The sequence below is a fragment of the Bos indicus genome, chromosome 16 (genome assembly GCF_029378745.1).
Source record: "Bos indicus isolate NIAB-ARS_2022 breed Sahiwal x Tharparkar chromosome 16, NIAB-ARS_B.indTharparkar_mat_pri_1.0, whole genome shotgun sequence".
Taxonomy (NCBI): Eukaryota; Metazoa; Chordata; class Mammalia; order Artiodactyla; family Bovidae; genus Bos; species Bos indicus.
The window spans coordinates 42,797,657-42,825,538 of NC_091775.1; the positions used below are offsets into that span (position 1 = coordinate 42,797,657).

Sequence of the window (27,882 nt, forward strand, 5' to 3'; positions counted from 1 at the left end):
CTGCTGCCTGCTCACCGACTCTCAGTCTCCGCTGCAGGCTCCACGAGGTCTCAGCTCACATGCTGGGGGTCACTAAGGAGCTGGCAGAGAGATAAGAGAAGAATGAAGAAGCAGTGGTGGGACTGGAAAGCCCGTGGGAGGAATCTCAACCCCTTTTCTCTCTGAGGAGCCCTCCAGGAGGCAGCCTGAAGGTGAGTGGGTGACCTTTGGCTCAGGCAGCCTGGGGCTGGGACCTGAGGGCAGAGCTCTTGTCCCACTCCCCACCCCCGCTGGCCCCGACAGTAGCTTTAATGGCCCCGGGTGAGCTCAGAGTCCTGTGATCTGCCAAGTGGATGGGCCTGAGGGTGAGGATTGGTGACTGACTCCTAGTAGGTGCTCAGTGAACTTGTGGCCTTTGAGAGGAACATGAGGCTGGTGGACACAATCAGGTTTTATTTTAATTTTTCGTAGCACTGCACAGCATGTGGGATCTTAGTTCCCTGACCAGGGACCAAACTCACACCCTCTGCATTGGAAGCATAGAATCTTTCTTTTTTTTTCCTTTGATTGGAGGATAACTGCTTTACAAAATGCTTTTGTGTTGGTTTCTGCTGTACAACTCGAATCAGCCATAAATATATATATATATATATCTCCTCCCTCCTGAGCCTGCCTCCCACCCACCCCCATCCCACCCTTCTTGGTGGTCACATAGCACCAGACTGGGCTCCCTGTGCTGTATAGCAGGGGAGTGTGGAGTCTTAATGACTAGAATGCCAGGGAATTATTACCCACAGTTAGGTTTTAGACTCAAGACACTTGGGTAGTGTCCCTAGCTCTGCCACTAAGTAACTACATCGGTTTGGACAAGTGGCCTTTGTTTCTTAGTGCCTTAGTTCTCCTGCTCTGCAGAACGGGCTCTAACAACTTGCAGCTACACCAGAGGGTATGTGCCTCGTGCAGTGGAGTCAGCTCAGTAAACAGAGCTCAGGGTAGCGTTCAGATGAATGCGTTTCTTCGCTAACCCTGGATTTCACCATGTGCGGGGAGCTGACGCAAGGTCAAGGGTGGGAACACAGTGGGACATTTTGGGACCACAATGTGCAGAATTGACTACCCAGCCCCCGCACTGACCAAGCACCAGTGTGGAAGGAGCCCAGTTGTCCTGAGGCTGGCCTCCCAGCACAAACAGGTGGGTTTCAGGATACAGCACTGGGGGTGGGGGTGCGATGAAAGGAAGGGGCACCCCTGTTAGCCACTTGCCTACATGGTCCACTGACAGCACCCTTGCACCCTATCTACCCCAAGTGGAATTTCAGGTCCAGACACTCCTCTGGGCACACCAAAGCACCCATGCCCACATACATAACAGGTGGTAACCGCTGCTGCTGCCACCTGATGGCAAATGGAGCAAGGAGGCCCAGAGCTTCACGACACATCATAGACAATTCTACCACACACCCAAGTGTTGTGATCTGGATCTGGAGTGCGGGAGCCCAGCTCCAGGAGCTCCCCCCGCCTCCGCCCCTGTGATTATATTTTTGTATTAACTTGGCCAGGCTGTTGTACCCAAAGATTTAATCACACACTGCTCCAGGTGCTGCTGTGAAGGCATTTTGCAGATATGGTCAACATCAACAAGCAGCTGACTTCATATAAAGGAGATGACCTGCAGGAATGTGGGTGCGCCTCACCTGATCAGGTGAAGGCCTTGAGAGCAAAAACTGAGGTCTTGGGGAACAAGAAACATGGCCTCAAGCCTGTAACACTGAGCCCAGCCTGAGTTTCCCACCTGCTGGCTGGCCCAGCAAATTTCAGACTTGATGACTCCTACAATAGTGTAGACCAATTCCTTAAATCTCTTTATATAAATACGCATATAAAGAAGAAGTAAACACGTAGACACTTAAAGATACATAAATACAAATGCTCAGTTGGTTCTGTTTCTCTGGAGAACCCTGAGACACTGCCAATCCAGCCACCTGATCCGCTGAGGGCTGCATGCATGCTGCCAGCACAGAGCATCGAAGTCCCCATGGCCTCAGGTTCAACTGGTATTGACCCTTCACTTCAGACTGCTCAGACCCTCCTTAGCAGAAATGGGTTTGAGTTGACATTCCACAACAAAGGGAGATTTTAGAAGCCCAGCATGCCTTTCTATAACCATTGACCCCGGGGTCAGCAGTAACAACTAGAGCCTGGCAAACTACAGACCAAGGGCAGATCCAGCCTGCTGCCCTTTGGTGTCAATAAAGTTTTATTGGAACACAACCATGTTCATGCATTTGTGCTCATTTCTGTGTTGTCTCTGTAGCCTTTTGCACTACAATGGCTGAGTTGAGCAGTTGCTTATATGAAGGGGGACCTCCTGGGCTTGATTCCTGGGATCCACCCTCAGTGGGAGGTTTGCTAGCTACCTGGGGCCTTAGCAGGGAAGAACGTGAGTTCTCAGGAAGGTTTGGTGCAGTAGTTCTCAGGACTGGGGGTGGGGTGAGGGGTTACTTATCAACATGCAGATTCCCAAGCCCACCCCTAGAGATTGAGTCAGGGGCCTGGGTAGGCTCAGAACTGTGGGTCTGCCCCTCATAGGATCCTGACACTGGCACCCCAGGCCTGTGTTATAGAAACCCTGGGTTAGGGGGCTTTCCCTGTCCAGGCTGCAGGAGCCAGTCCCTCAGTGGTGCCTGGGCAGGGAAAGCCCAGGACCCTAGGCCTTTAGGAGCTTCCCACATCTGTGGTTACTCTGGCTCCCAGGGGGGTCTGGACCCTCCCTTGGCTTTAGGACACAGAGCCACTGAGAGCCATAACATAGCCTTGCTGTGATCGGCTGGGCTTGGAGGGGGTCTGGTCTGCACAGCTGGGTGGTGCTGGCTGGAGCTGCCACTGAGATAACAGATGTCCTTCCTGGTGCTAAGACAGTCCACCCTCAGCCAGTTCACGCCCTTTCCCAAGACGGCATCTGAGCCTGCCCAGGCCTGGTCTTAGGTGGCGGTGCTTTGTTTTCCTCATTCTGCCCAAGCGGGTACCTGCTTTTCTCAGCACTCTCTGCCTGCAATGTGCCTGCCAGCCTTGTATATGGCCAGCCTTGTAATCTCTTTGGGACCTTAGCTGCCCCAACCCTAAAGTGGGAGAAGATAAAGATATGAAATGTCCCCCCGACAATGGTCTGGTTAAAGGACCAGGATGCAGTCCAGGTGAGGGCTGAGACCCTACCTGCCTGTGTACGCTTTGTTGTTGTGTAGTCGCTAAGTCATGTCAGACTCTTTGCGACCCCATGGACTGCAGCACGCCAGGCCTCCCTGTCCCTCACTGTCTCCCGGAGTTCTCCCAAGTTCATGTCCATTGAATAGGTGATGCTTTCCAACCATCTCATCCTCTGCCACTCTCTTCTGCTTAGCTCAGAGCAAATGCTTAATCCACGGTGCAGAGTGAATGAATAAGTAGCTGGAGAAATACCAGGCTGAGTTCCCCCGAAACACCCTGACAGTGTTCCCTGTCTGCAAGACAGACCATCTGGAGGGGCAGAGAGAGACAACAGGGAAGCTTATTAACCATCATCTCTTTATTTACAGCTCAAGAGAGTGCATGCAACACGCCATCATGGGACTCGAGGATGTAGCACCTCCCCGTTTCCCTGTTGCCCCCATACTTTATAAACAGGAACCACAGTCCCCCAGGGAAGTGCCCAAAAGCCAGAAAACCCAACGACTGAGGCCCCAGGCTCAGATGCTCCCCTTCATTTCCTCTAAAAATAAAGGCCAGTTCCAGCCCAGGAGGCAGGGCCTTGGAGCCTGCAAGTTGGTCACTCTGGTTGTTAACCAGGCAAAGTGGATCTCAGATTGGTCACCCTCACACCCATATGCAAATGCCTCCGAATCATCCAAATGTCCCTGGCCGTCTGACCATCCTGTCTCCCCCTCTGCATCTACTGTGTCTCTGAACCTTTACTGTGCACTAGGACAGCCTGGAGAACTTGTGAAAACCCACCCCTAGAGATACTGATTCAGCAGGTAGGTCCCAGTGGGGCCGGGATCCCGCATCTCTGCCAAGTTCCCAGGTCTTTCCCCCACAAGACTGTGGAACGGACATTGACAGTGGGAATTGTGACAGGGAAGACCTTTTGTATCCTATTACAAATTAATCACTACAGGGACATTGCCTATAAACTTAAATTACACATAATGGCCCATTACTGGGAACCCTGCTTCCCAGATAATGAGCATTAAGCTAAAATATCTTTGTTTAGCACACAAGGAACATCCTGATCAGGTCCACCTGTGAATGATTGACTGCAGGGAGGAAGAGATGAAGGCTGATGGGAACCAGAAAGTGTTTGAGTTTCTCCTTTAAATATAAAAGAAGCCTGAATTCTAATTCAGGCAAGATGGGGTTGGCTGGCTTTCCGAATAAAGTCGCTATTCCTTGTCCCAACAATAACAAAAAAAAGACGGAGGGACCAGAAAGCCTTTTGCATCTAGAAGAGGCTGCTTATCCTCCACCAGACCACCATCCTGATTTAGGATTCAGTAAATATACTCCCTGTGATGGAAGCCCCTGGTTCTTCAGATTGGCAAGTCCTACCATGCCCTCCCCAGCACATGCCCTCCCATCTCCCATAGGAGTGAAGATCATCATGAAGGTCATGGTGTCCCTGTCAACTGCATGCAAGCCCCAGTGAGGAGCCTAAATAGTTGGCCTCTCCTGCTGTCTCTCCCAGCACCCATTTTTTCTTGCTGTTCTGTTGTTTTATAAACATGTTCCTTGCAGGTTACATAGATGTCTCTCCAGCTGCAAAGCGGATCCCTTCCAGGAAGCTGACGCCCGTCATCTTGACATCAGATCATATTGGATGTGTTGAATATGGCTTGAAGAGGCAGACCCTGATGCTGGAAAAGATTGAAGGCAGGAGGAGAAGGGGACAAGATGGATGGCATCACCAACTCAACGGACATGAATCTGAGCAAACTCCAGGCGATGGTGAAGGACAGGGAAGCCTGGTGTGCTGTAGTCCATGGGGTGCCAAAGAGTCAGACACGATTGAGTGACTTAGCAACAAAGGCTCCACCTGTAGCTTCTAGGTGGTGGAAGGGGTCTTGGCTTCAGGACATGATGTATGGCTCGGTGACTCCTCAAGGGGCAGGTGAAGCTGTCACATTCCCATGTGGCATGGTTCTCGTGTCCTCTGACCCTTCGCCCATCTCTGGCAGGCTCAGGAGCCACTCTTGGCATCACCAGACAAGTCACGGAAAGGCAGCCCCGTGGGAACAGTGAGTATCTCTGGGGAATGGCTGGAAAGCTCCCTCAGGAGGAATGCAGGGGGCACAGGTGACCATCCCAGTAGCTATTGGTTTCCACGTGGCCTCCTGCTCAGCTCTTCCCAGCCTCAGGGTGAGGAGGGGGATATATTTAGAAACTCCTGATCCTGTTGTTGCACAGCCACTGACATCCACAGCTCTGCCTTAGTGGACAGAAACTGTACATGTTGCTTCGGGCTGAGTCCAGAACAGTTTTCCAAACCTCTTTGACCACAGAACCCCATCCCCTCTTTCCTAAGGGAGCATCTCACAGTGTTCCAGGGAACATGCTTTGAGGAAAGATCCTGAATGGTGACTTTGAACTGATTTCTGAGTACATGATGGATCACTGCCAAAAAACAGAACAGCTGCTAAAATCATCCTAGAAAATAAATTAACTGAGGGCTTTTTATGTGCCAGGCACTGTAGCAAGCATGTTGCTAGGATTTTGTATTTACATCTCACTACACCCCTATGAAGGAAGAATGATTAGCCCCATTTTACAGATAAAGAAATCCAGGCACAGAGACCTTAATGAAGTCTCCCAGGGTCACCAAAGTAGTGAGTGGTGGAGCAAGCCATTTGTCAGCAGCTACACTCCCATAGGAGGATGAGGGCAGGGGTCCCAGACCCAGGCTCGGGTGACACGTTAGAGCCACCCGGATGCCTTGCAAAAGTACAATGCCCAGACACAACCCAGAGCGATTAAACCAGAATCTTCGCAGGTGGGCTCAGGCACCTTTGAAAGTTCCCCAAACTGTCCTAATGTGCAGCCAAGGCTGAGACCAGCAGATTAAAGCAGAGATTGGCAAACCATGGCCTGGGGTCCAAGTACAACCCACTGCATGTTTCTGTGTAGTCTGCAAGTGAAGAGGTTTTCACATTTTAAAATGAAAATCAAAAGAATAACCATCTGTGACAAGTGATATTATCTGAAATTCTAGGTTCATAAATAGCTTCATTGGAACACAGCCTATAATATTAATATTTATCTGGCCCTTTATGATAAGTTTGTTGAACCCTGGATTCAAGGATATTGGCTTATGCACCAGCAAAAGAAATTTAAGGCAGACCTAAGGAAGAACTTCTGGCAGAGAGGTTTGTTAAACACAGAGAGGGCCTTGGGACCCCTAACTCTGGAGTTAAGAGAATTCCACTTACTTTGCCTTTGCAAATGCAAAATGGAAGTAGCTAGGGCAAAGCCATAGGCCCTGAATTTCTAGCCATGGAGCTCCCTTGGTAGGCACTGATAGCTCCACTGAGCCTTCCAGCTTTGTCCTAATTTTCTGTGTTTCCATCATTGATGGCCAGGGCCACCCTTACCACTGCCCACCACACACCTCCCCACCACCACCAGACAAAAGCAATTGTGGGTTCTCTGCCTGCAGCCACCCCTGCTAGGGTTCTATCATGACCTCAAATCGGCCACCCCGTATGAGGCACACAGCACTGGCCTTGTCTGGTCTCAAACAGACAAGACTGCAGGTGGATTCAATTTTCAAATAGCCGGCTTTGATCTCTTGCGGTCCTCCCCTCCCTAAGATTCCCATGCCTCTGAACTTGAATAAGGAGAAAAGAGCCGGTGTATTTGGTTTCTTCTAGATCTGTTTGCCTTCCTCGGTGCCATACCCCTGACCCCAACTGATTTTCCCAATGGAGTAAACAGCCTTGGCATCCTGTGGGTGTGGTCCTTCCGGCTGCGGTCCAGGCCAGCGAGGCACCTGGAGAGGGAAGGTTTGCAACCTTGTTTGCCTTGGACCTGAGGGTTGATCAGGAGTGAGATGCCAGGTGGAGGGATTTAAGTGACTCTCCTGAGGTGGCCACTATAGAGTCACATCAGCTCAGAAAGGTGTTTAGGTGGGCATCATGGGTCTGGTCTGTGATGGATGCAGTTAGATGTCCCCAACTCCTCAGTAGACTGTTGAAGAAGTGTAGACCTATAGACCTGGGATGGTCTCTGGGGGACCTAGAACCACTAAGACGTATACAAAGTGGGTGCCAACTGGCAATGTGTGTTTTTGAGTCCATGCTTGCATTAGATTCTCAAAGGTCATGAACTCCAAAAGCCAAAGAACTCCTGGGGTGGCAGCTTTCAGGCCCCTCCAAAGTACACATCCCAGGATGGGGTGAGCAGGGCCATAGACATAAGGAACAGCTTTACCGTTTCCCTTAAACACTTCCGGTCTCAGAACACCAGTTCGCCAATCTGCCCAAATCCTGCCTTGTAAGCAAGCAGGTGCTTAATGCACATTTTCTTTTTTCTTTTTCTTTTAAACGATACACTTTTGTCCAGAGAAGGAAGAGAATTGTCTGTTATTCCAGCCTTCACCACAGCAAAAGGAACCACCAGGGAACACGTGTCTCTCACCAAAAGCCGTGGAGAACTTGGAATGAGTCCTTGGTTGTGGAAGAGCAAGGATGTGAACCTTGGAGCTGGGCAGACCCAGGTTCAGATGCCGGCTCCACTCCTGACTCCCTGGGACCTGGTGCTTTCAGTGGGGTCCCCGGTCACCAGGAGCATCAGCAATCCCTGAACCTTGTTAGAAATGCAGAATCGACTGAATTGGAATCTGCATTTTAACCAGATCCGTGGGGATTCCTACACAAGGTGAAGGTTTGAAGAGCATTGACCTGGGACCCTGGACAAGATCATTTAAGCCTGCCTCAGTTTCCTCACTTGTAAAATGGTGATTATGCCTACTTTAAAAGGTCATGTGATAAACGAGATAACGTATGGCCCGCGTTTAGCACAGTGCCTGGTACATAGGAGGTGCTTCGGTATTCATCTCCCGCCTTTTGGTTCCCCAGTCTCTCCAGAAGTTTCCATTCTTTTCCAGCTCAAAAGCCTCTTCCTTTGGAAACTTGAAACCGTTGCAGTGCTGCTGTCGGACGATAGAGGGCACTCTCGACATTGCCAACGAGGAGAATACGGACACCGGGATGCGCCAGGCAGTGTGGGTCTCCCGTCCGCCCTGGGGATGGTGCAGGTGTGCTGCTGCTCGGCTCCTGGGGAGGGGCAGTTCGTCCAGTGCTCGGGACGGAGCGTCCTGGATCTGAGCCTGCAGCCTCAGTCAGCTGGTCCCGCATTTGATCTGCCACCGCTAGTTATAAACAGACTGCCCGGCTTCTCCAGACTTCCGGAGCTCAGTCCCCAGGCCCGTGCGGAGGCGCCGCGCGCGGGCAGCTAGACGTTGATGAAAGACCCCTGGTCGCCGTTGGCCGTTTCGGGCTCCACGCAGCGCCCCTTTCTCCGGGTGACCCTGCGGTTCCGGTGGAATTTGGCGTAGCAGCGCAGCCCTGAGTGAAGAGAGGCAAGGGGGGTCAGACGTGAGACCAGCCAGTTCCCCGCCCCCGCCCGGCCTCGCACCGTTTCACTATCACTGCCTTCCTTTTTTCTGCCCTACAACCAATCCATCTCCCGCACAGCAGCCTGAATGGGTTTAAAAAAGAGAATCACAGACGGAGAAGAGTGAACAGATGGAGCACAGGAGATATTTAGGACCAGGAAACTATTTTGTGCGATACTATCTATAATGCTGGGTACATGTCTAGTCTTTGTCAAAACCCAAGGAATGTGCAACACAAAGAGTGTACACTAATGTAATTGTGGACTTAAGAATGTACCACTATTGGCTCACCAATCTTAGAAAGTGCACCACACTAATGTGAGATAACAGGGGAAACTGCTGGGGGAGGCATATGAGACTGCTGTATTTTCTGTCTAATCTTCCTGTAAACCTAAAACGACTTTAAAAATAGTCTATTAAAATTATTTTTAAAAGGAATGCAGGGCTTCCCTGGTAGTGCAATGGTAAAGATTCTGTGTTCCCAATGCAGGGAGCTTGGGTTTGATCCCTGGTCAGGGAACTAAGATCCCACATGCCATGCAGCACAGCAAATAATAATAATAATAAATAAAAGAGATTCAGATTCTGCCCTTCCCTATAAAACCTCCCGTGGCTCCCACTGCACTCCAAAGGAGATCTAAACTGCTTCCCCTGGCTTGCAGGACTCTCTGGGACCTGCCCTGCCCCCAGTCGGCTCTCTTTACCTCCCACTCCTCCTCACTCTAACTCCAGCCACACCTAGTCTTAGCACTTTTCCTCATACACCCCACCATTTCCAGCCTCAGGGCCTTTGCTGTTCTCACAGCCAGAAATCCCTTCCTGAAGCTCTTGGCATAGCTGCTCCTTCACAGTCCCTTCTCAAAGGGACCCTCCCTGACCACCTTAATTAGAGTAGGCGTGGCCCTCTTGGCTCACCAGTGGGAGGGGTTCCTGCTGGGGCTAACTCATGGCCCATGATAGACATCCCCTGGCATACATGGGTAGGCAGGTTTTTCATTTCAGGCCACATCCTCACGGGACTTCCCTGGTGGTCCAGTGGTTAAGAATTCACCTTGCAGTTCAAGGGATGTGGGTTTGATCCCTGATTGGGGAACTAAGATTCCACATGCCATGGAGCAACTAAGCTCTCGACACAACTACTGAGTCTAAGAGCCACAATTAGACAGTCCATATGCCGCAATGAAGATCATGGGTGCTGCAACTAAGACATCAATGCAGCCAAAAAAAAAAAAAAGGCCATATCCTCCTGATTCGGGGTAGGGGGTTAGGGAAGGAGAGGTCAGTGTGGTCAGAGCAATCTCTACATTTCCGGTTAGGAGTGGCCACAGGGAGAGGGGCCATCACCAGTTTAAGATCTGCTTATGTCACTGTCAAGAGAATACAGAAATTGCTGTGAAGTTTGTGCTTAGGGGTCTAGAACCAACACATGGATCACTGAGCCTTCAGATCTGTGGCCACACGAGTGACACTTGGGAGGGGCAGGGGATCATGAATAGGAGTGGATGGTAGCCATAGAAGCCCTTCTGGAACCCTCCAGGCTGGCCTAGACTGCTGGACTTCAGCTCTGGGACATGAATCCAACATTTCAGAATTTCTCAGAAGTACCTCAGGACTCTTGGTCCTCATGAGGGTTCCTGGCATCACTTGGATCCCTCTGCTGTAGCATCTGGGCGACAATCTCTTCCAGAACCATCTTTAAGGAGCTGTCATTTCCACTCAATTTCTTTTTTTTTTTTTTTTCCCAGAGTCTGAGTCTCCAGGGAGGAAATGAGAGTTTTGGCGGGACTGACCAGGATGGGAGGGACCAGAGAAATGAGCAGATGGGGCTTTGACTGCACAGTTATCTTTTGAAGGCCTGAAACGCTGCCCCCTCCTAACTGAGGCCCAGGGGAGGAAGGAAGCATGGTTTCCCTGGCAGAGGGCTGCCCACTGAGCATCCAGCAGGGCACCAGCTGGGCATGTGCAGCAGTAGGGCCGCATCCTGCTCACCTGGGCAGGCTGGACCTGGAGGTCCTGGTGCTAATTCCAGGCTCCCTGGACTGGAGTGCCTTCCAGCCTGCTATGCACTTCAGTCTCCTCCTTCGACAAATGAGCCCCCACCTTGCACACAGGCAACAGAAGGCGGCTTCTCAGCATCTCCACCCCTGCCGGCCTCCATCCCCTCACCTCCTAGCTCGTCCCTGCATCTCCAGTCCTGCCCTGCACAGTCCTGCAGCCAGAGTGAGATGATATACTCAAAAGTCAGACCAGGTCATTCCCTTTCTTAAAACCTGCTGAGAGACTTCCCTGATGGTCCAGAGGTTAAGAATCCGCCTGCAATACAGGAGACATGGGTTCGATCCCTGGTGGGCAAACAAGGATCCCACCTGTGGCGGAGCAACTAAGACCCGACGCAGCCAAATAATAAATACTAAAAAAAAGAAAAAAAAAAAAAAGCTGCCGACATCTTCCCATGACAATGTAAATGAAGTCCTGATCCTACCCCCCAGCTTCTCCCATCTCCTCTTGTGCCACTGTGTGGCTGCTGTGTGCCAGGCGCACTCGAACATGCCAGCCTTGCTCCTGTCTGAGGTCCTTGCCTTTGCCCTGCTGCTTGTCTGGGACTCTCCCTTCCCACCCCACTTCTCATCTTCAGGTGGCTAGTTCTGCTGTCCGCTCCTGTCCATCCTTTCTAAAATAATTCCCAGGCCAGCCTGAATTACTGTCTTTACAGTTCTACTCCTTTTTACAGACATCTAAATATTTGCTTGTGTGTGTGTGTGTGTTAGTCGCTCAGTTGTGTCTGATTCTTTGAGACTGTAGAGTACAGTCCCATGGACTGTAGGCTGACACGCTCCTCTGTCCAAAGAATTTTCTAGGCAAGTATACTGGAGGGGGTTGCCATTTCCTTTTCTCCAGGGGATCTTCCCAAGCCAGGCATTGAACCAGGGTCTCCTGCATTGCAGGTGTATGCTTTACCATCTGAGCTACTAGGGAAGCCCAGTTATTTGCTAACTGTCACTCATCTCATTAGAATGGAATCCATGGGTGGAGAACTTGTTGGTTCTCTTCACCCCTGAATCCCCAATGTCTTGATCAGAACTTGGTGCATAGTAGGCACTCCGGAAATATGTCTTGACCAACTGGACAAATGAATAATTGGACTGAAGCAGCTTTATTGCTTTCACAGGAGATAACTTTTGAGGCTAATGTGAGCAAAAATAGGGCGTGTACCTCAGGACGGTTCACAAAGGGACAAAGGTCAAACCCCTCACCCCCAGAGAAGTGAACCTTGGAGGTGGGATGACATCCAGTAATTATTGTGCATTTTCGGTATTTTGGTTTTAAAAGAATACTTATCTCTTAGATGTATATATGGAAATATTCACAGGTAAAATACCTAAATTCTTAGGAGTTGCTTCAAAATCCTATTGCCCCCCCAAAAAAAATCCTATTGCAGTGGGGGAACTGGAGGGGGTGGGGACAGCACAGATTGGCCGCGAGTGAGAATTACTGAAACTAGATGATAGGAAATGGGAGTTCTTTATACTATTCCGATGACTTTAATAATGTATTTGAAAATTTTCAGAATACACAATTTAAAACATTTCCCCCACTTTTCTAGCTACATAGGTTTGTGCAAGTGACTTAACCTTTCTGTGCCTCAGTTTACTTTTGTGTGAAATGGGGAGAATGATAGCTCCCTTCTGAGATGGTTGTGAGGATTGAGGAGCTAACAGGTAGAGTGCTTAGCACAGAGCTGGGTTCATCGAGGCACACCGGGGCAGAAGGGCACACACTGTTCCAGGTGGGGGCTCAGAGGAGGTAAAGAGGGAGCCAGCTGGGTAAGAGCCTCCTTCCTTGGGAAAGTGCTGGGAAATTCACTCCCCACCCCTTGTTATCACACTTGGAATGTCTCCCCTGGAATAGAATTCTGGTGTGAAAGCACCAGCCTTCTCAGGTTTGATCTTCTTTTAAAAGATACGCTTCTCTCTCCTCCCTTCTCCCGTCTCCAGATCATGGGAGATCATACCAGCTTGTATTTCAGGAAGTGAGAAAAGCAAATCTGAGCAGCGATGCCAGCAATGGAGACTAAATGAATTCACAGATTGGGAAAGCACCGAGCAAAGCTGTTCCTGCTGGTGTCTTCAGTTCCCCAGGGATTCTTTCACCTCCTTCTCTGCCCACCCCTGCCTCGAGGAGAATGGGAGGTGGTAAGGTTCTCGGTGCCGAGGGAGCCCCCGGCATCTGGCCTCACCTTCCACGCACATGCAGTCGTCAAAGCATTTGTTGTTCAGGCCTCGGTTGTGGGGCGTGCAGAGATGCTCCCGGAGGTCGCAGCAGGTCCCTGCCCACATGGCAAGCACACGCGGTCAGCCGTGCCGAGCAGACCCCCCCTGCCGCCCCATACACGCTCCCGCTGGACAGGAGATCCATCATCTCCATGGCGGGGCTGCCCCTGGCTGGGTGGACCATATGTTGCACAAGCCTCCCAGCCGGAACCACCAACGGATGTCCTGGCTGAGGTCCCCAGAGGGCGGGCGGCTGAGACCGTAGACGCCCCAGATGGGCAATTGATTGATCATGGGAGGAGGAAAGGCACTGTTGATTCCCCACTGGGTGGAAAGGCTAGGGGGCCGCCAGGTGTGGAGTCAGTGTGGAGCTGGGAGGGGCTGCAGGGATCATGGACGCCAACGTCCTCTTTTGACAGATGGGGAAACAGAAGCCCCTGAGACACAGCCCCAGGCATGACCTCGCCCACCACAGAGCCAGCTCTCAGAGCCGCTGTCCAGTTGGCCCAAACTTGAGCCTTTTCTTCCTGCTCTGGGTGGAAAAACCATTTGGAAGGGAAACAGCTTGTCAGGGAGCTGGTGGTCTGGCTTACACAATGCCAAATGGTTTGGTTGCTGTTTTGTAGAATATTCTGGTTACTGAATTAACAGGAGCCAAGGTGTGCCACTCGAGTCTCTGCCCTTGCAATCCACTGGCCAAGAGAGCGGTTAGCCACCAGCCCCCGCTGTTAACACCTGCAGGAGCCTCCTGGGCTGATGATGTCACACTGGGCCTGAGCAGAACATCCCAGGCAGTGACTGGCTGCCAGGGCCTGGCTATTTCTGCACAGTGGGGGCCTCTTCTAACAGGGAGTCTTTGTTCTGGAGCTGCCCATTGGGCTGGCTGAGATTGTATCAGACTCCTGTCCATTCCTCCTTCCTCCCGCTTTCATTGTTCACAGGCCTTATCCCCCACCATCCCCAGAAACCTCCTGGCCTTCTAACTCCATCTCGGTTTCGGCTTCCCAGAAGTCCTGAGTGACCCAGTCGAGGGCTAGCGGTTTAGACCATCCATCCAAACCCCAGGTCCCTGTTCTCAGACTGTCTTGATGGGCTTAGCTGCTGAACAGGTCAGGATGTTATCAAAGCACCCACAGGAGCCCAGCAGTGTCACAACAGGATGAGGACAGAATGAAGCCCGACAAGACGTTAGGGAGAAGTCGGGAGAAGGGTCATCCTGAATTGAAGCAGTGTGGGGCAGTGGTTAGAACCAGCAGACTCAGGTTTGAGCCACTTCCGAGTTCTGTGATCACAGCTGAAACACTTGGCCTCTCTGAGCCTCAATTTCCTTGCCTGAAAATTGGGAATGACAGGGTCCCTCTCTGTCTGGGTTGCTGTGAGGATGAAATAGAATAAAGTATGGCAGCAACTCTCATCAAAGTGGTTGTTATTATTTACTACCCCTAAAGGATCCTTCTCAGGTGTCTGGGAAGACCCACCCACTCCCACCCCCCACAACGGTTCCCCCAGTGCCCTGTCTACTGCCTGGAACACGATGCTGGTTCGGTACCTGGCAGGCAGTCCTGGTGATGGTCACAGGGCTCCCCTTTAGCCGGCGATGTTTCGTTCCCATCACTGGAGAGTTTGCCGCGGTGTTTCTCTGGGGAAAACAGGACCTGTGGTTAGAGGCTGAGGCTCATCAGAGCAGAGATTAAGCACTGGATGCCAGGGTCAGAGTGCTCACACCACCACTTCCACAGTGTGGCTTGGGTAAGACATGAAGCCTCTCTGCCTTAGTTTTATCTTCTCTAAAATGGGATCAGGGGACTTCCCTGGCAGTCCACTGGTTAAGACTCTGTGCTCCTAATGCAAGGGGCACGGGTTCTATCCCTGGTTGAGGAACTAGGATCCCATATGCCACATGGAGTGGACAAAAAAAAGGGGGGACTTCCCTGGTGGTTCTCTGGTAGCTCAGATGGTAAAGAATCTGCCTACAATGAAGGAGGCCTGGGTTCGATACCTAGATCAGGAAGATCCCCTGGAGAAGAGAATGGCAACAAACTCCAGTATTCTTGCCTAGAGAATTCCTTGGACGGAGGAGTCTGGAGGGTCATGGGGTCCCAAAGAGTCAGACACGACTAAGCTACTAACACACACTCCCTCGTGGTTCAGTGGTAAAGAATCCACCTACCAAAGTAGGAGACATGGATTCAATCCCCTGGTGAGGAAGATCCCACATGCCTCGGAGCAGCTAAACTGGTGTGCTACAACTCCTGAGCCTGTGCTCTAGAGCCTGGGGAGCCACATCTACTGGAGCCCACCTGCCCTAGAGCCGGTGCTCCCCAACAAGAGAAGCCACCGCAGTGAGCAGTCCCTGCCCCTCAACTCAACTAGCGAGTAGCCCCCGCTCTCTGCAACTAGAGAAGAGCCCAGCAGCAGCAAAGACTCAGCCAAAATAAATAAATACAAACAAAAATTTTAAATACTTTTAAAAAAGGCAGAGGGGATCAACAGCAGAACAGACCTGTTTTGTTTTGTTTTTTCTTCAGGTTAAAGGAGTAGCTAGTTGGAATCCGTCTGGTGTGTGATGAGCACTTGAAAGCAACATGTCTATTTCAGGTATCTGTTCCCTTATAGGCTCCATGCCCCTCTCCCCAACTTGGACATCTGTAGGTCAGGCTGGGGTAACCAGGCCCCTATCCCATGGCATGGTGGGGGAGGGGAAGAGCCCAGCAGGGGCATGGAGGGGTGGGCAGACGTACCTTTCTTCCTTGTGGATGGCCAGACCTCAGGCTTTAAGTCTTCATAGTCAGTCCAGTCGAACAAAGCCATGTCCAGTGTGGGCATCACCTCCCCGTCAGGCCTGGGGTGAGCCTGCAGAGGAGGGTGGAGAAGAGGGAGCCTGAAGATCCCAAAAGGTGGAAGAAGAAATGTGGGGTCCCAGGATCAGAGGGCAAAGGAGGGGCTCCTCCTAGGCCAGCTCATGGCGTGTTGGACAGCCTGCAATCTCAGCCTGGGGAATTCGAGATGGCCTCCAGGACTTGGGCTCCAGCAGCTACCTGGGCAGTGTCTTCTCAGAGCAGCCACCCCCAGGCAGGACAGCACCTATAGGCAGCTGCTGCAGTCCCCAGGCTCTCTGCGGGCTGGGGCTGGGGAGGCAGCCATGTCCGCTGGGGAGGAAGCCCAGCTGCTGGCTCCCCTGTCCCTTCTCTCCCCTACAGATGTCCTCAGTTCTCCATGGCATGGCACTGTTGAGGCCATGCCCATAGCTCAGTTCTACTCTAGACCCCCTCGGCCCCACCCTTTGTGGTTTCGGGGCTGGATCTGTGCACAGTAGAACATGGGCAATAATGGCTCAGCGGTAAAGAATTCGCCTGTCATGAGAGCCACGGAGACCTGGGTTCGATCCCTGGGTCAGGAAGATCCCCTGGAGGAGGGCATGGCAACCCACTCCAGTATTCTTGCCTGGAGAACACCATGGACAGAGGAGCCTGGCAGGCTACAGCCCATAGGGTCACAAAAAGTGGGACATGATTGAAGTGATTGAGCATGTAAGCATGCCATAGGGCTGGATTCTCAACAGATGGGCTTCAGGGAGCCCTTCAATGGCATGGATAACAGTGGATTTGTTGGAAATGGTTTATCAGGATCTCAAGGGAGTGCAAGACCCAAAAAGAGAATAAGGAAGATCTCCTGCTAAAAAAGTTTTACTTCTTCTACATATATTATTTTATTGGTTATGTTTAATGATTTTATTTTGAAAAAATGTTCAAAGCCACAGAAGAGGTGCAATGACACACTTTGTGTTAATTGCAAGAATAAATACCCTTTGTCTAGACTCACCAAGGGGTTTTCCCTGGTGGCTCACTTGGTAAAGAATTCACCTGCAATGCAAGAGACCTAGGTTCCATCCCTGGGTTGAGATGATCCCTTGGAGAAATAAATGGCAACCCACTCCAGTAGTCTTGCCTGGAAGATCCCATGGATGGAGGACCCTGGTGGACTATAGTCCGTGGGGTTGCAAAGAGTTGGATACGACTTTGCGACTAAACTACCATAGACTCACCAATGGTTGGTGTGTTTGCCACATTTGCTTGCTTGCTCCCTCTCTTTTTAAAGGTCTGAAGCAGATGCGTCAAAGTGTTAACTAAAGCTTGTTAATTCTGGATTGTGGGGACATGGTTTTAGACATTGTTATTCTCTGACCTTTGTGGGATGTACAAAATTCTTCCCCCAAAGCCTGACTTTTCTAGGTTCAGAGACCAGTGTGCTGAGCTGGCACTTGATTCCTTGGCATTCCATAGAATGAGCCCCTGGACCACTGCCTGGACAGTGGCAGCACTCCCTGGACAGTGGGCCAGCTGGCCATAGCTGGGCTAGATGGGCATCAGGAGAACCGGCTTCCACCAGCCTCATGAGCCTGGACCAACTCCCTCCTGCCCCTGTGCCTCAGTCTCCCTAAAGGTACTAGGAAGGGTTTGCATGAGGTCATCCCAAGGACCCTCCCAGCCCCTTACCTGGGGCCACAGGGATGTGACCGGCAGGATCAGGGACTCTTCAGTGGCAGGTGCCTCAAAGGTGGTGAGGTAGAGTATGGTGGGGGCCAGGCTGGTGGAGGATTCCTCCATCAAAGCATCTGGGGACTGGTCTTCTGAGAGCTCCGCCTTCTTCATCAGGGAGCTGGGGCCTCTGACCAAGGCTCGGCCTGAGACAAGGAGCAGGGAACACAGCGACTTTATCTGCTCATCACCCCCTATCAGCCCACAGCAGGACCCGCATTTTTTGCTGCTAGTTAGGGGGCAGCAGGAACCATAGGACAAGTTATTGGCTCAACCAGCATCCCCGTTGCCCACCCTCCTGGGGAGGGGGCTGGAAACAGGAGGCTGGGGGCATGATAAGGGGGAATGTCTAGGATGAACTTGCAGTGTTGCTGGGGATTCTCCCTCTAAAACAACATTCCAGCAAGTCCAAGTCCAGCTTGATGGAGTGCAGCCAGGGATGTAAGTGCAACAAATGGAAACCAGTAAGATTAACCATGGAAGGTTTCCTGGAGGAGGTGAAGTTTGTAGGATTAACCATGGACGGCTTCCTGGAGGAGGTGAAGTTTGAGTAGGGGAGTAAGGTGATGAGGCTGAGAAGCATTGCAGAGGGGAGAGGCCTTTGAGAAGGCTGGGAAGTGAGAACTCCCTACGTGGTGATGATGACCCTGCTTGCTGAGCACATGCTGCAGCTGGGACCATGCTGCATGCTGGGTCCTGCTTTACAAGCATTATTTCACCTAACCTTTGCAGGAGCTGTAGGAGGAAGGTACTCTTTCAGTCTCATCTACAGGGAAGGAAACTAAAGCACAAGGAGGTTAGGTGACTTGCCTGAGGGTGCACAGCCAGCGAGTATTGAAATCTGAATTTGAACCCAGGTCCATCTAATGCAGAATCAATACTTTTAACCACTGATGCCGCCCTTCCAAGATACACAGGCATGGGGTAGGATGAGTGTGAGGGGGAAAGTGCAGGGTTGGGAAGTGGTCAGGAAGCAGCTTCCCTGGTGGTTCAGTCGGTAGAGTCTGCCTGCAATGCGGGAGACCTGGGTTCAATCCCTGGGTCAGGAGGATTTCCTGGAGAAGAAAATGGCAACCCATTCCAGGATTCTTGCCTGGAAAATTGCATGGACAGAGAAGCCTGATGGGCTACAGTCCATGGGGTCACAAAGAGCAGGGCATGACTGAGTGACTAACACACACACGCACACAGGAGCCAGGAGGCTTCAAGAAAAGCTAGAGGGCCCACGCTTATGCTTGCCTCTTTTTCTCAGACAAGAGCTGACTTTAAGGTTGGTTGGGTCCATTGGTGGGGCCACCCCACCCTTCTGAGATGAATCCAGCCTGAGCTCTAGATGCCCACTGTCCCCTCCTCCACTCACTCACTCTTGTGGGAGGGCCCCATTGGTCCACTGGAGCTGGGACTGGAGCTGGGCTGGGCTGAGTCCATGCAGGGTGTATGCCTTCCAGTTTGACATCAAGGATGTCACCACCCTCACACCAACCTGACACATGATCCCCGGGGGTGGGAGGCTGAGAATCTAAGCTGGGCTCCCCTCTTCTGACTGTGTTTTGTCCACCTGAGGGGTTTCAGTGGGCCTGGCAAGGAAACAAGCCTCAATTGTTTGCAGGAGAAAAGGGGGCTGAGCCTCCATCACCCACTTCCTGCAGAACCCCGTCCCCATCTATGCCTGCGGCTCTTGGCCCACCCCTAAAGGCAGTCTTGTCACACAAAGAGACTTGAAGCTGAGGCTACCTGCCTGGACTCTCGCCAGGGGAGACTGGGGAGGGGTCAGCTGGGTGGAGATGCTGAAACATGTTGTTCCGGGGAGTCTGTAGCTCACAGGGCATTTGGGAACGTGAAGGAAGGTAAGGAGGTTGGACTCTTGAGAGTCTCTTGGACAGCAAGGAGATCAAATCCAGTCAATCCTGAAGGAAATCAACCCTGAATATTCATTGGAAGGACTGATGCTGAAGCTGAAGCTCCAATACTTTGGCCACCTGATGCAAAGAGCCGACTCATTGGAAAAGACCCTGATGCTGGGAAAAATTGAGAGCAAGAGGAGAAGGGGATGACAGAAGATGAGATGGTTGGATGGCATCACTAGCTCAATGGACATGAGTTTGAGAAGTCTGGGAGATAGTGAAGGACAGGGAAGCCTGGCATGCTGCAGTCCATGGGGTCACAAAGAGTCGGACACGACTGAGTGACTGAACAACAACAAATAAGGATGGGGAGGAAACTCCATCAACAAACAGGGCAGAGGCAGGAGAAATAAGGACGTGACCGCTCTCCTTGGGTCAGCCATGTCCAGGTCAGAGGACATGGGTGGATTCAGCATTGAGAGAAAGTTGAGAATTAACTACTGAATAGAAACAACCACTGCTGCTGCCCCTGCCAAATGACAGGCACTGTTTTAGGTACTCCGGATAGCAAGATTTCTCTGAGTCTACCGTGAGGATAAGAGGGGGTCTTGCCTTCATTTTGCAGAAACCAAGGCACAGAAAGGTGACTTGCCAGGAAGTCATGGAGCCAGAATCTGAATTGGAGCAGATCTGGCTTCAGAGTCTAAGCTCTTGGCCTCTGCTCTGTGTTTCAGCGCTGATTAAATGATGTGCTTGGGAGGCACTGAATTGTCCCATCTCTGCTCAGGACTTACAATGGGATGGATTTAGGCCAGACACAAGGTAGAACTTCCTGAATCAGGAGGATCTATGGATAAGACTGAGCTCCTATGGCTACATATCCTTCTCTTCCTCCCCTGCTCCACCCTGACTCCGGCCTTTCACAGCGTCTCTTCTTACCAGATCCCTCTGAATCTAGTGAGACCCCTCTCTTCCTCTGAGGGTTCACAATCTGCCCTCTTTGGGGCATCCAGTTGTCCTCCCAGGAAGCTCCTGCCATTGACCCCACCCCCAGCCTCCATGTCCGTCACCTGAAGTCCGTCCCCTTGGTCATTTGGGTCTGACCCCTTTCCCCCACTGCCCCCCTCCCCCCATTGTAGGGCCCCACCCCCTCGCAGACCTCCAGCTACCTCTGTGCAGCCTCAATCTCTCCTTCCGTCTCTTGTGCTCCCTGCCTCGTTTCTTCACCCTCTCTGACCCTGGAGCCTGGGTCTCTTTCTCGGGGTAGGGCCGAGTCAGCCCCCGGAGCAGACCTTTGTCCTGCAGCAGACCTGCAGGACTCGACCCATGCAGCAGCCCCTCTGCCCCTGGGAGCCTGGAGGCCTGCCTGGTGGCAGTGACCACAGCCCCATCCTGGGTCCAGCCAGGTGTGCCTGGGCCCCGCTCTTTCTTGCCCAGGCCCCGCCGACGGTGGTGGCTGGCCTGAGGTGTCCACAGTGCTGGTCCCGAGAGGTCGATGTGATTCTCCGGGAGGTTCTGAGCAGAGCTTCCGGGTCCCAGGGAGCCTGCCAGGCTCAGCTCCAGGAGCAGGAGGAGGGCGAGGAGCAGCATGGGGGCAGCGTGGGTGGTGGGCTCAGCTGAGGGCTTCTTCCTGCAAGAAAAGTAGGACCATGAGGGGGCAGCTCTGCAGCCCTCCTCCTCCACATCCACAGTCCTCTCATTCACACTCTTCTTTTATAAGTTGCTTACTTACATTTATTTTTATTTATTTATCTGTTAGCCATGCCACAAGGCATACGGGATCCTGGTTTCCCAACCAGGGATCGAACCCATGCCCACTGCAATGGAAGCATGCAATCTTAACCACTGGACCACCAGGGCCGTCCCCCGCTAACTTACACTGTTATAGCCCCGTCTGTTTCAACAGGGATGGAGGGGGACTTTGATCTTCCCCCCACCCAGGGGACATTTGGCAACATATGGAAACATTTTAGGTGGCCCAAACTAGCACTACTGACTTTACTGGGTGGAGGCCAGAGATGCTGCTAAACACCCTCCAATGCACAGGACTGTCCCGGCCCAGAAAGACCACAGTGCCGAAGCTGAGAATCCCTGGGTTTCAATAGTTTCTTTAAGAAACACCCAGGTTCCAGTCTAGATTCCTTTCTTCTGTGCAAACCTCTGCCTTGGGCTAAGTTCCCAGGAATGAGCTGAGTCCCTCCAAGCTCAGAAATAGGCTTATAGTCCCAGAGACTTGACTCAAAGCCTAAAATCAAACAAATGAAATAAAAGCATTTGAGCACGTGCTGTAAGAAAGAATCGTGTTCCGTGCTTGGTCCTTTCGCTGACTCTCTGAAGTGGCGCCTATTATTTTCTGAAGTGGAAATTAAGGCTCAGAGAGGCTGAGTCACATGGAGTAAGTGGCATTTAGTCATTGCTAAGCCTGTGCCCTGAGCCCCCACGTGCTGTTCCCGGACAGCCCAGCCTTGCTTTCTCTCTTCCTCCAAGTTCCAGGCAGGTTCTGACAGGGCCGGCACTGTCCCTCCTGGGGCCGGGGGATGGGGGGCGCTTTGGAGGCTGGACTCTGACCCTGCAGGGTGGGATGAACTACCTCTGACCTCCCCTGGGGACAGCCTGTCCTTCTGCACTGGAACTTGGGGCATCTCATGGGACCTCACTGCTCCCCTCTTTGCACTGGAGGAAGAGTCAACATTCCCGAATGTTCCAGAAGAACTTGGAGTTAAGGCTCAGGAAAAGTGTGGTTGGGGGACAGTGGGGATGTCCCCTCCCCTCCCTCACAGTCCTCCCCTCTCCCCTTGACCCCACCAACCTCACCATGTCCCAGGCGAGTTGGGCACCAGGTTAGCTGGGCTGATTGAATTTTTACAGCCTCCCTGGGTCCCCTGCGTATTCCATTAAGCTCGCAAAGGTGCTTACACAACCGTCTCCTTGTGATTTGTGGCCTTATAACTGCCCAAGGCTGAGGAAAGGTTGATGGCCTGGGGACCTTGGCCAGCAGCTCTCCCTCCAGCCCCGTCAGTTCCTGCAGCCTCCGCCATGGCCATCCTGCCCCAGGTTCACCGTTAGTTAACCCCAAGTGAGGGGCCCTTGAAGCGGGCAGGGAGGGCAGGCTGACCCACTTGGGGAGGAGTCGGGGGGGTGGGGTGAAGCAGAGGGAGAGAAACAGCTCCTCCCCCACCTTGCCTGGTCACTGGCCTCCCTTTCTTCCCTTCATTCCCGCCTGGCATGTCCTAGTCCCCGGGGAGGCTCGGGCCCTGGCCTCCACCTCCCTGGGCTCTGCCCTGCCAGCCTCACCCCCAGCCTTTCCATAATGAGAGCCCTGGAGGCCGGTGCTCAGGCGGGCCTGCACTCCAGAGGCAGCCAGGTGGGAGGAGGAGGGGCCCTTTGAGGGGCTTGTCAGTCAAGCATTGTTCTGCTCCGGGGGACACTTCAAACCCTATTTCCAAGCCTCAGGCAGATGCCAAGCTGCATTTACCAGACTCCACCTTCCTCTCCCTGTGACTGAGGGAGGTGGAGTCTGTGTTGGATGCTGTTCCCCACCCAGCCCCCACTTCTGTCCTGCAGGGACATCACATGGACAGCCTGGGAGAAACCCACAGAGCGCCTCCATCGACAGGGAACCTTTGGGGCCTTGAGCAGGGAGTAGAATCCCTCCATCTTGAGGGTAGAGAGAAGCAAGGTGAGTCACCCAAAAAGTGCAGGCAAGAGACCAGATTAGTCTTGGTTAGGGGTGAGCAGCCCCATGTCGTGTAGGGGCAGCTTGCTGTCCCTGTGGACACACATGAGACCAATCAATGACTCAGAACTGGCCTCTGAGCTCGGTGACCAGCCCTGGCACTAGTCCCAGAGGACAGCATCTCCCCTGCAGAGCCAGGAGCTGAAGCCCAGCCCCACCCCAACTTTAGACAACCTCCTGCATCACAATCCCATCCACACTTGCCATCTCTCCCAATGAAGTCCTGATACCAAGCCCTTGCTGGTGACCATGGGTCTGTTCACTGTACCCAGGAACCCCAACTTCAGTGCCATCTTTGTTCCCTGCCCGCTTTGCACCCCACAAATCATGTATGGGGCCAACCTGAAGCAGGAAAGGGAGGATTTCAGCATGCCGGCCATCCCCTTCCTCAGACTTTTATTGGTACCATCCTGCCCCTGGCCATAGCCCATACTGCTGCCAAACTACTCTGATCTTGCTTACAACTGTCCCTGGCTCCCTATTCCCTTCCCATTTAACCACAGACTCCTCACCCTGGCACTCAAGATCTTGTGTAACATGGCCCCAACCTAATTGTGCAGCCCTGCCTTCTATTTCCTCCCCATCACAGCCAATAGAGATTATTCCCTGGGCCTCGAACACCCCCACCCCGCATCTTTCTTGTCTCTCTACTCTCGCTGATGCTACTCTATGGAAATCCTTCCTGTCCTCTGGGACTTGTCCCAAATGTCCCCTCTGACAGAAAGCCTTTTCTAGTTCCCCACTGAGATACAGTTCCCTCCTCAGGGATCCCACACAGCTCTGCCCAGATCATTTCCTGCTGGGCCAATCAGACCCCCGACTAGACAGGAAGTTCTGTCCCCCTTTTCCCTCTGTTCCTGTCACATTTACAAGGCTCTGCAAATAATAGGCACTTATAACTTTGGGCTTCCCTGGTGGCTCAGTGGTAAAGAACCCACCTGCCAATGCAGGAGATGCGGGTTTGACCCTTAGGTCAGGAAGATCCCCTGGAGAAGGAAATGGCAACCCACTCCAATATTCCTGCCTGGGAAATCCCATGGACAGAGGAGCCTGGCGAGCTATGGAGACACAAAGAGTTGGACACGCTAAGAGACTAAACAACAACTATGGATCAGAATGGAATCAAACTGATACCTGAGCCCAAGATCATACATAAATTCCCAGGGAGGGTGTATGTGTGTGTGTGTCTGGGTATGTATGTGTGAGTGTGTGTGTGTGTGTGTGTGTGAGTGTGTGTGTGTCTGAGTGTGTGTGTGTCTGTTCCTGTGTCTGAGTATGTGTGTGTGTCTGAGTGTGTGTGTGTGTGTGTGTCTGAGTGTGTGTGTGTGTGTCTGAGTATGTGTGTTTCTGAGTGTGTGTGTGTGTCTGAGTGTGTGTGTGTGTGTCTGAGTGTGTGTGTGTGTGACAGAGAGAGGATGAGAGAGAGAGAGCATGCTGGACTGAAAGCTGGGGATCCCGGAGCCTCTTTGCCCTGAAGACAGCATGGAGTCCTCTTTCCAAGCCCACAGGATTTGTACTTGAATCTTGGCACAGTGCAGCAGCCAAGATGCCAATCTGGCAAAGAGCTGCTTAGGAAACGCGGGCTGCTACAGGAGTCGTGCCAAGGATCCACAGCGATGAGGGCTCTGATCCATTTCTGCCGCTCAGGAAGCCAATTGGAGGCTGCCTCCCAAGGCACCAAGCAGCCAGGAGAGAAGCGGCAGCAGGTGCCCCGTCTTCCCGGGGTCCCCATCAACCCTGGATGGTTCTGCGTGTGGTTTGCACACAAAACCTACTCTTCTGGGCCTGGGTCTGGTTTACTTAGGACTAGGGACACTCAGCAGCACTTGAGGGACAGAAGGACCATCCACACCCAGAGATAGCTCTCTCACAACAGAGATCTAATAGTGGCTCCTTAAAAACTAAACTAAGCTAGAGCAATTGTCACCATAGGAGCTGCCATTCCCTGAGCGGCTGGGAAGCCAGGCTCTGAAAAGCTTATTTCATCCATTTTTTATTGCATCCTCTCAACTGCCCTGCATACGGCAGGTTGTTCTCCATAGTTTTAAAATGAGAAAAGCCGGGCTCTGGGAAAGTGAGCCACAAGCACAAGGTGACAGCGCTGGCGAGTGACAGAGCCCCCCTCGGGGTCTGGGTTTTCTCTGCACCCAGCACACACGGACAGTCAGGTCCTTGCACCCCCTCACCCATCCTCTGAGCTTCAGTTGGGGGTTGTTTGCCTCTCCCATGTAATCTCCTACCATTGCTGTGAGTGTAGTCAGGGCCCAGAAGCCAGGCCAGGCTCTGGCAGCTAAGAGGAAACTGACAAAGGAGGAGGAAGGGGTTTGTTTCAAGCCCTCATCCTGTCCCCATACTGTGTGAAGTTAAACTGCCAGAGAGGTCTCCATCCAGAAGCCTGCAGGGATGCAGTGTCACATGCAAATGAAGGCAGTTAATGGAGTCTGGAGCCTGCTTTGACTCCTGAGCCCCCACCCCCTCTCCCCACAACAGCCTTGCATTTAGGGGCCAGGAGACTAGGCGGAGGCTCCTGCCTACCCGCCTGGCAGACAACTGTGGGGCCTGAATTCCTCCTTTACTGATCAGCTCACCCGATGCTTGATGGGTTGGAGGGGAGAGGGGGGCAGTTGGGGGGTGGGAGGTGGGAGCAGGGCTGGCTGAAAAGGGTTAGATGGGAATCCCAGGCCAGGGATATCAGTGAGGCTCTAATGGAGCTGAGGGGTTATGACACTCAGTCCAGGCTGTGAGCCAGACAACCACCCACTGGGAGAACTTAGCTATCAACCCCCACCCTTTCACCCTGGATCTCCATCTTGAGTGTGAAAGTGACACATCTGAGCGACCATATTTGGTAGACATGTTTCAGGGATTCTCTAAACATTTGATTCTAGCCTTAATTTTTAAATGTTTTAAAACTATTTTGCAAGCTGCAAGTCGCTCAGTCATGTCCAACTCTTTGCGACCCCAGGGACTATACAGTCTATGGAATTCTCTAGGCCAGAATATTGGAGTGGGCACCCTTTACCTTCTCTAGAGGATCTTCCCAACCCAGGTCTCCCACATTGCAGGTGGACTCTTTACCAGCTGAGCCACAAGGGAAGCCCAAGAATACTGGAGTGAGTAGCCTACTCCTTCTCCAGGGCATCTTCCTGACCCAGGAATCAAACCAGGATCTCCTGCATTGCGGGTGGATTCTTTACCAACTGAGCTATTAGGGAAGCCCATACTGTAGGTAAACTTCAATCGTGTCTATCTCTTTATGACCCTGTGGTCTGTAGCCTGCCAGGCTCCTCTGACCATGGGATTCGCCAGGCAAGAATACTGGAGTGGGTTGCCATGCCTCCTCTAGGGGATCATCCCAATCCAGGGATCCAATCCACGTCTCTCATGTCTCCCGCATTGGCAGGCAGGTTCTTTACCACTAGCATCACCTGGGAAGCAACAGCCACTCTCAAATGCATTCTCTACCCAATTTTAACTCTTGCACAGCCCCACCATAACTTGGGCTTCTCTTGGGTCAGTGAAGAGTGTTCCAGGGATGAAATGTGAGCAGTTTAAAAGAACTATTGACATCTGCTATGACTTATTTACACTCTCCAGGATTTTCTGAGCACCAATGACCAAGAGCCAGTTAGAGGCTCCACTTCATATTGACAAATGCAACTGACATCCACTGTCTTCTTTTAGACCATTGAGGATAGCTTCTCTTTTTGTCACTGATTTACTTTAAAGTAGGCAATATGGTACATTGGGCGTAACAGAGGTTGCATAGCACCTCCAAGGAGGAGAGGCTGAAGACAGCCTGGTGAAAGTAGGGCTTGAAGTTGTATCTTCATGAGATGGAAAAAATTTTGATTTGGGGAAGAAATTAGTGGTGGTGGTGGGGTGCCACACTGCTCTTAAAATCACGCCTTTTTTGGTCTTAGTACTGAGATTAAAGAGCCTCTTGTTGAAGGTAAAAGAGGAGAGGGAAAAAGCTGACTTAAAACTCAATATTCAAAAAACTAAGATCATGGCATCTGGTCCCATCACTTCATGGCAAATAGATAGGGAAAAAATGGAAACAGTGACAGACTTTATTTTCTTGTGCCCCAAAATCACTTTGGATGGTGACTGTAGTCATGAAATTAAAAGACAAAGAAAAGCTATGACAAAACTAGACAGCATATTAAAAAGCAGAGACATCACTTTGCTGACAAAAGTCCATATAGTCAAAGCTATGGTTTTCTAAAAGTCATGTATGGATGTGAGAACTGGACCATAAAGAAGGCTGAGCACAAAAGAATTGATGTTTTTGAACTGTGGTGCTAGAATAGACTCTTGAGAGTCCTTTGGACTACAAAGAGATCAAACCAGTCAATCCTAAAGGTAATCAACCCTGAATATTCATTGGAAGGACTGATGCTGAAGCTCCAATACTTTGGATACTTGATGTGAAGAGCTGACCCACTAGAAAAGACCCTGATGCTGGGAAAGATTGAGAGCAGGAGGAGAAGAGGGCAACAGGGGAAGAGATGATTGAATGGCACCACCGACTCAGTGGACATGAGTTTGAACAAACTCTGGGAGATCGTAAAGGACAAGGAAGCCTGGCATGCTGCAGTCCATGGGGTCACAAAGAGTTGGGCACAACTCAGCAACTGAACATCTGGGATTATGGATAAGATTTCATGGGAAATGACTGGCCCTGCTCAATAAATAAATAAATAAAACAGATGGGAAGCATAATGGAAGCAGACTACTGGATCACTGAGTTAGATTAAATGGTCTCCAGGGCCCTCTGACAAGGGAGCCTGGGAATTTATGATCCATGGTGACAAGATCCTCCATCTGTTTGTCCATCCAACTGACAGCGCCCTGTGGGGAGGGATGACAT

General features: G+C 51.8%; 1 protein-coding gene across 1 annotated transcript; it reads right to left on the minus strand.

The window, feature by feature from the left end:
* Nucleotides 1-1,283: 1,283 nt before the first annotated feature.
* Nucleotides 1,284-22,311, minus strand: DRAXIN (dorsal inhibitory axon guidance protein). The gene is made up of 7 exons (XM_070767674.1): nt 22,190-22,311; nt 20,443-20,903; nt 17,388-17,575; nt 15,633-15,744; nt 14,441-14,530; nt 12,858-12,947; nt 1,284-8,570 (listed from the first exon to the last, which is right to left on the minus strand). The coding sequence occupies exons 1-7, from the start codon at nt 22,309-22,311 to the stop codon at nt 8,458-8,460; spliced, it is 1,176 nt and encodes a 391-aa protein (XP_070623775.1). The 3' UTR covers nt 1,284-8,457.
* Nucleotides 22,312-27,882: the final 5,571 nt, after the last annotated feature.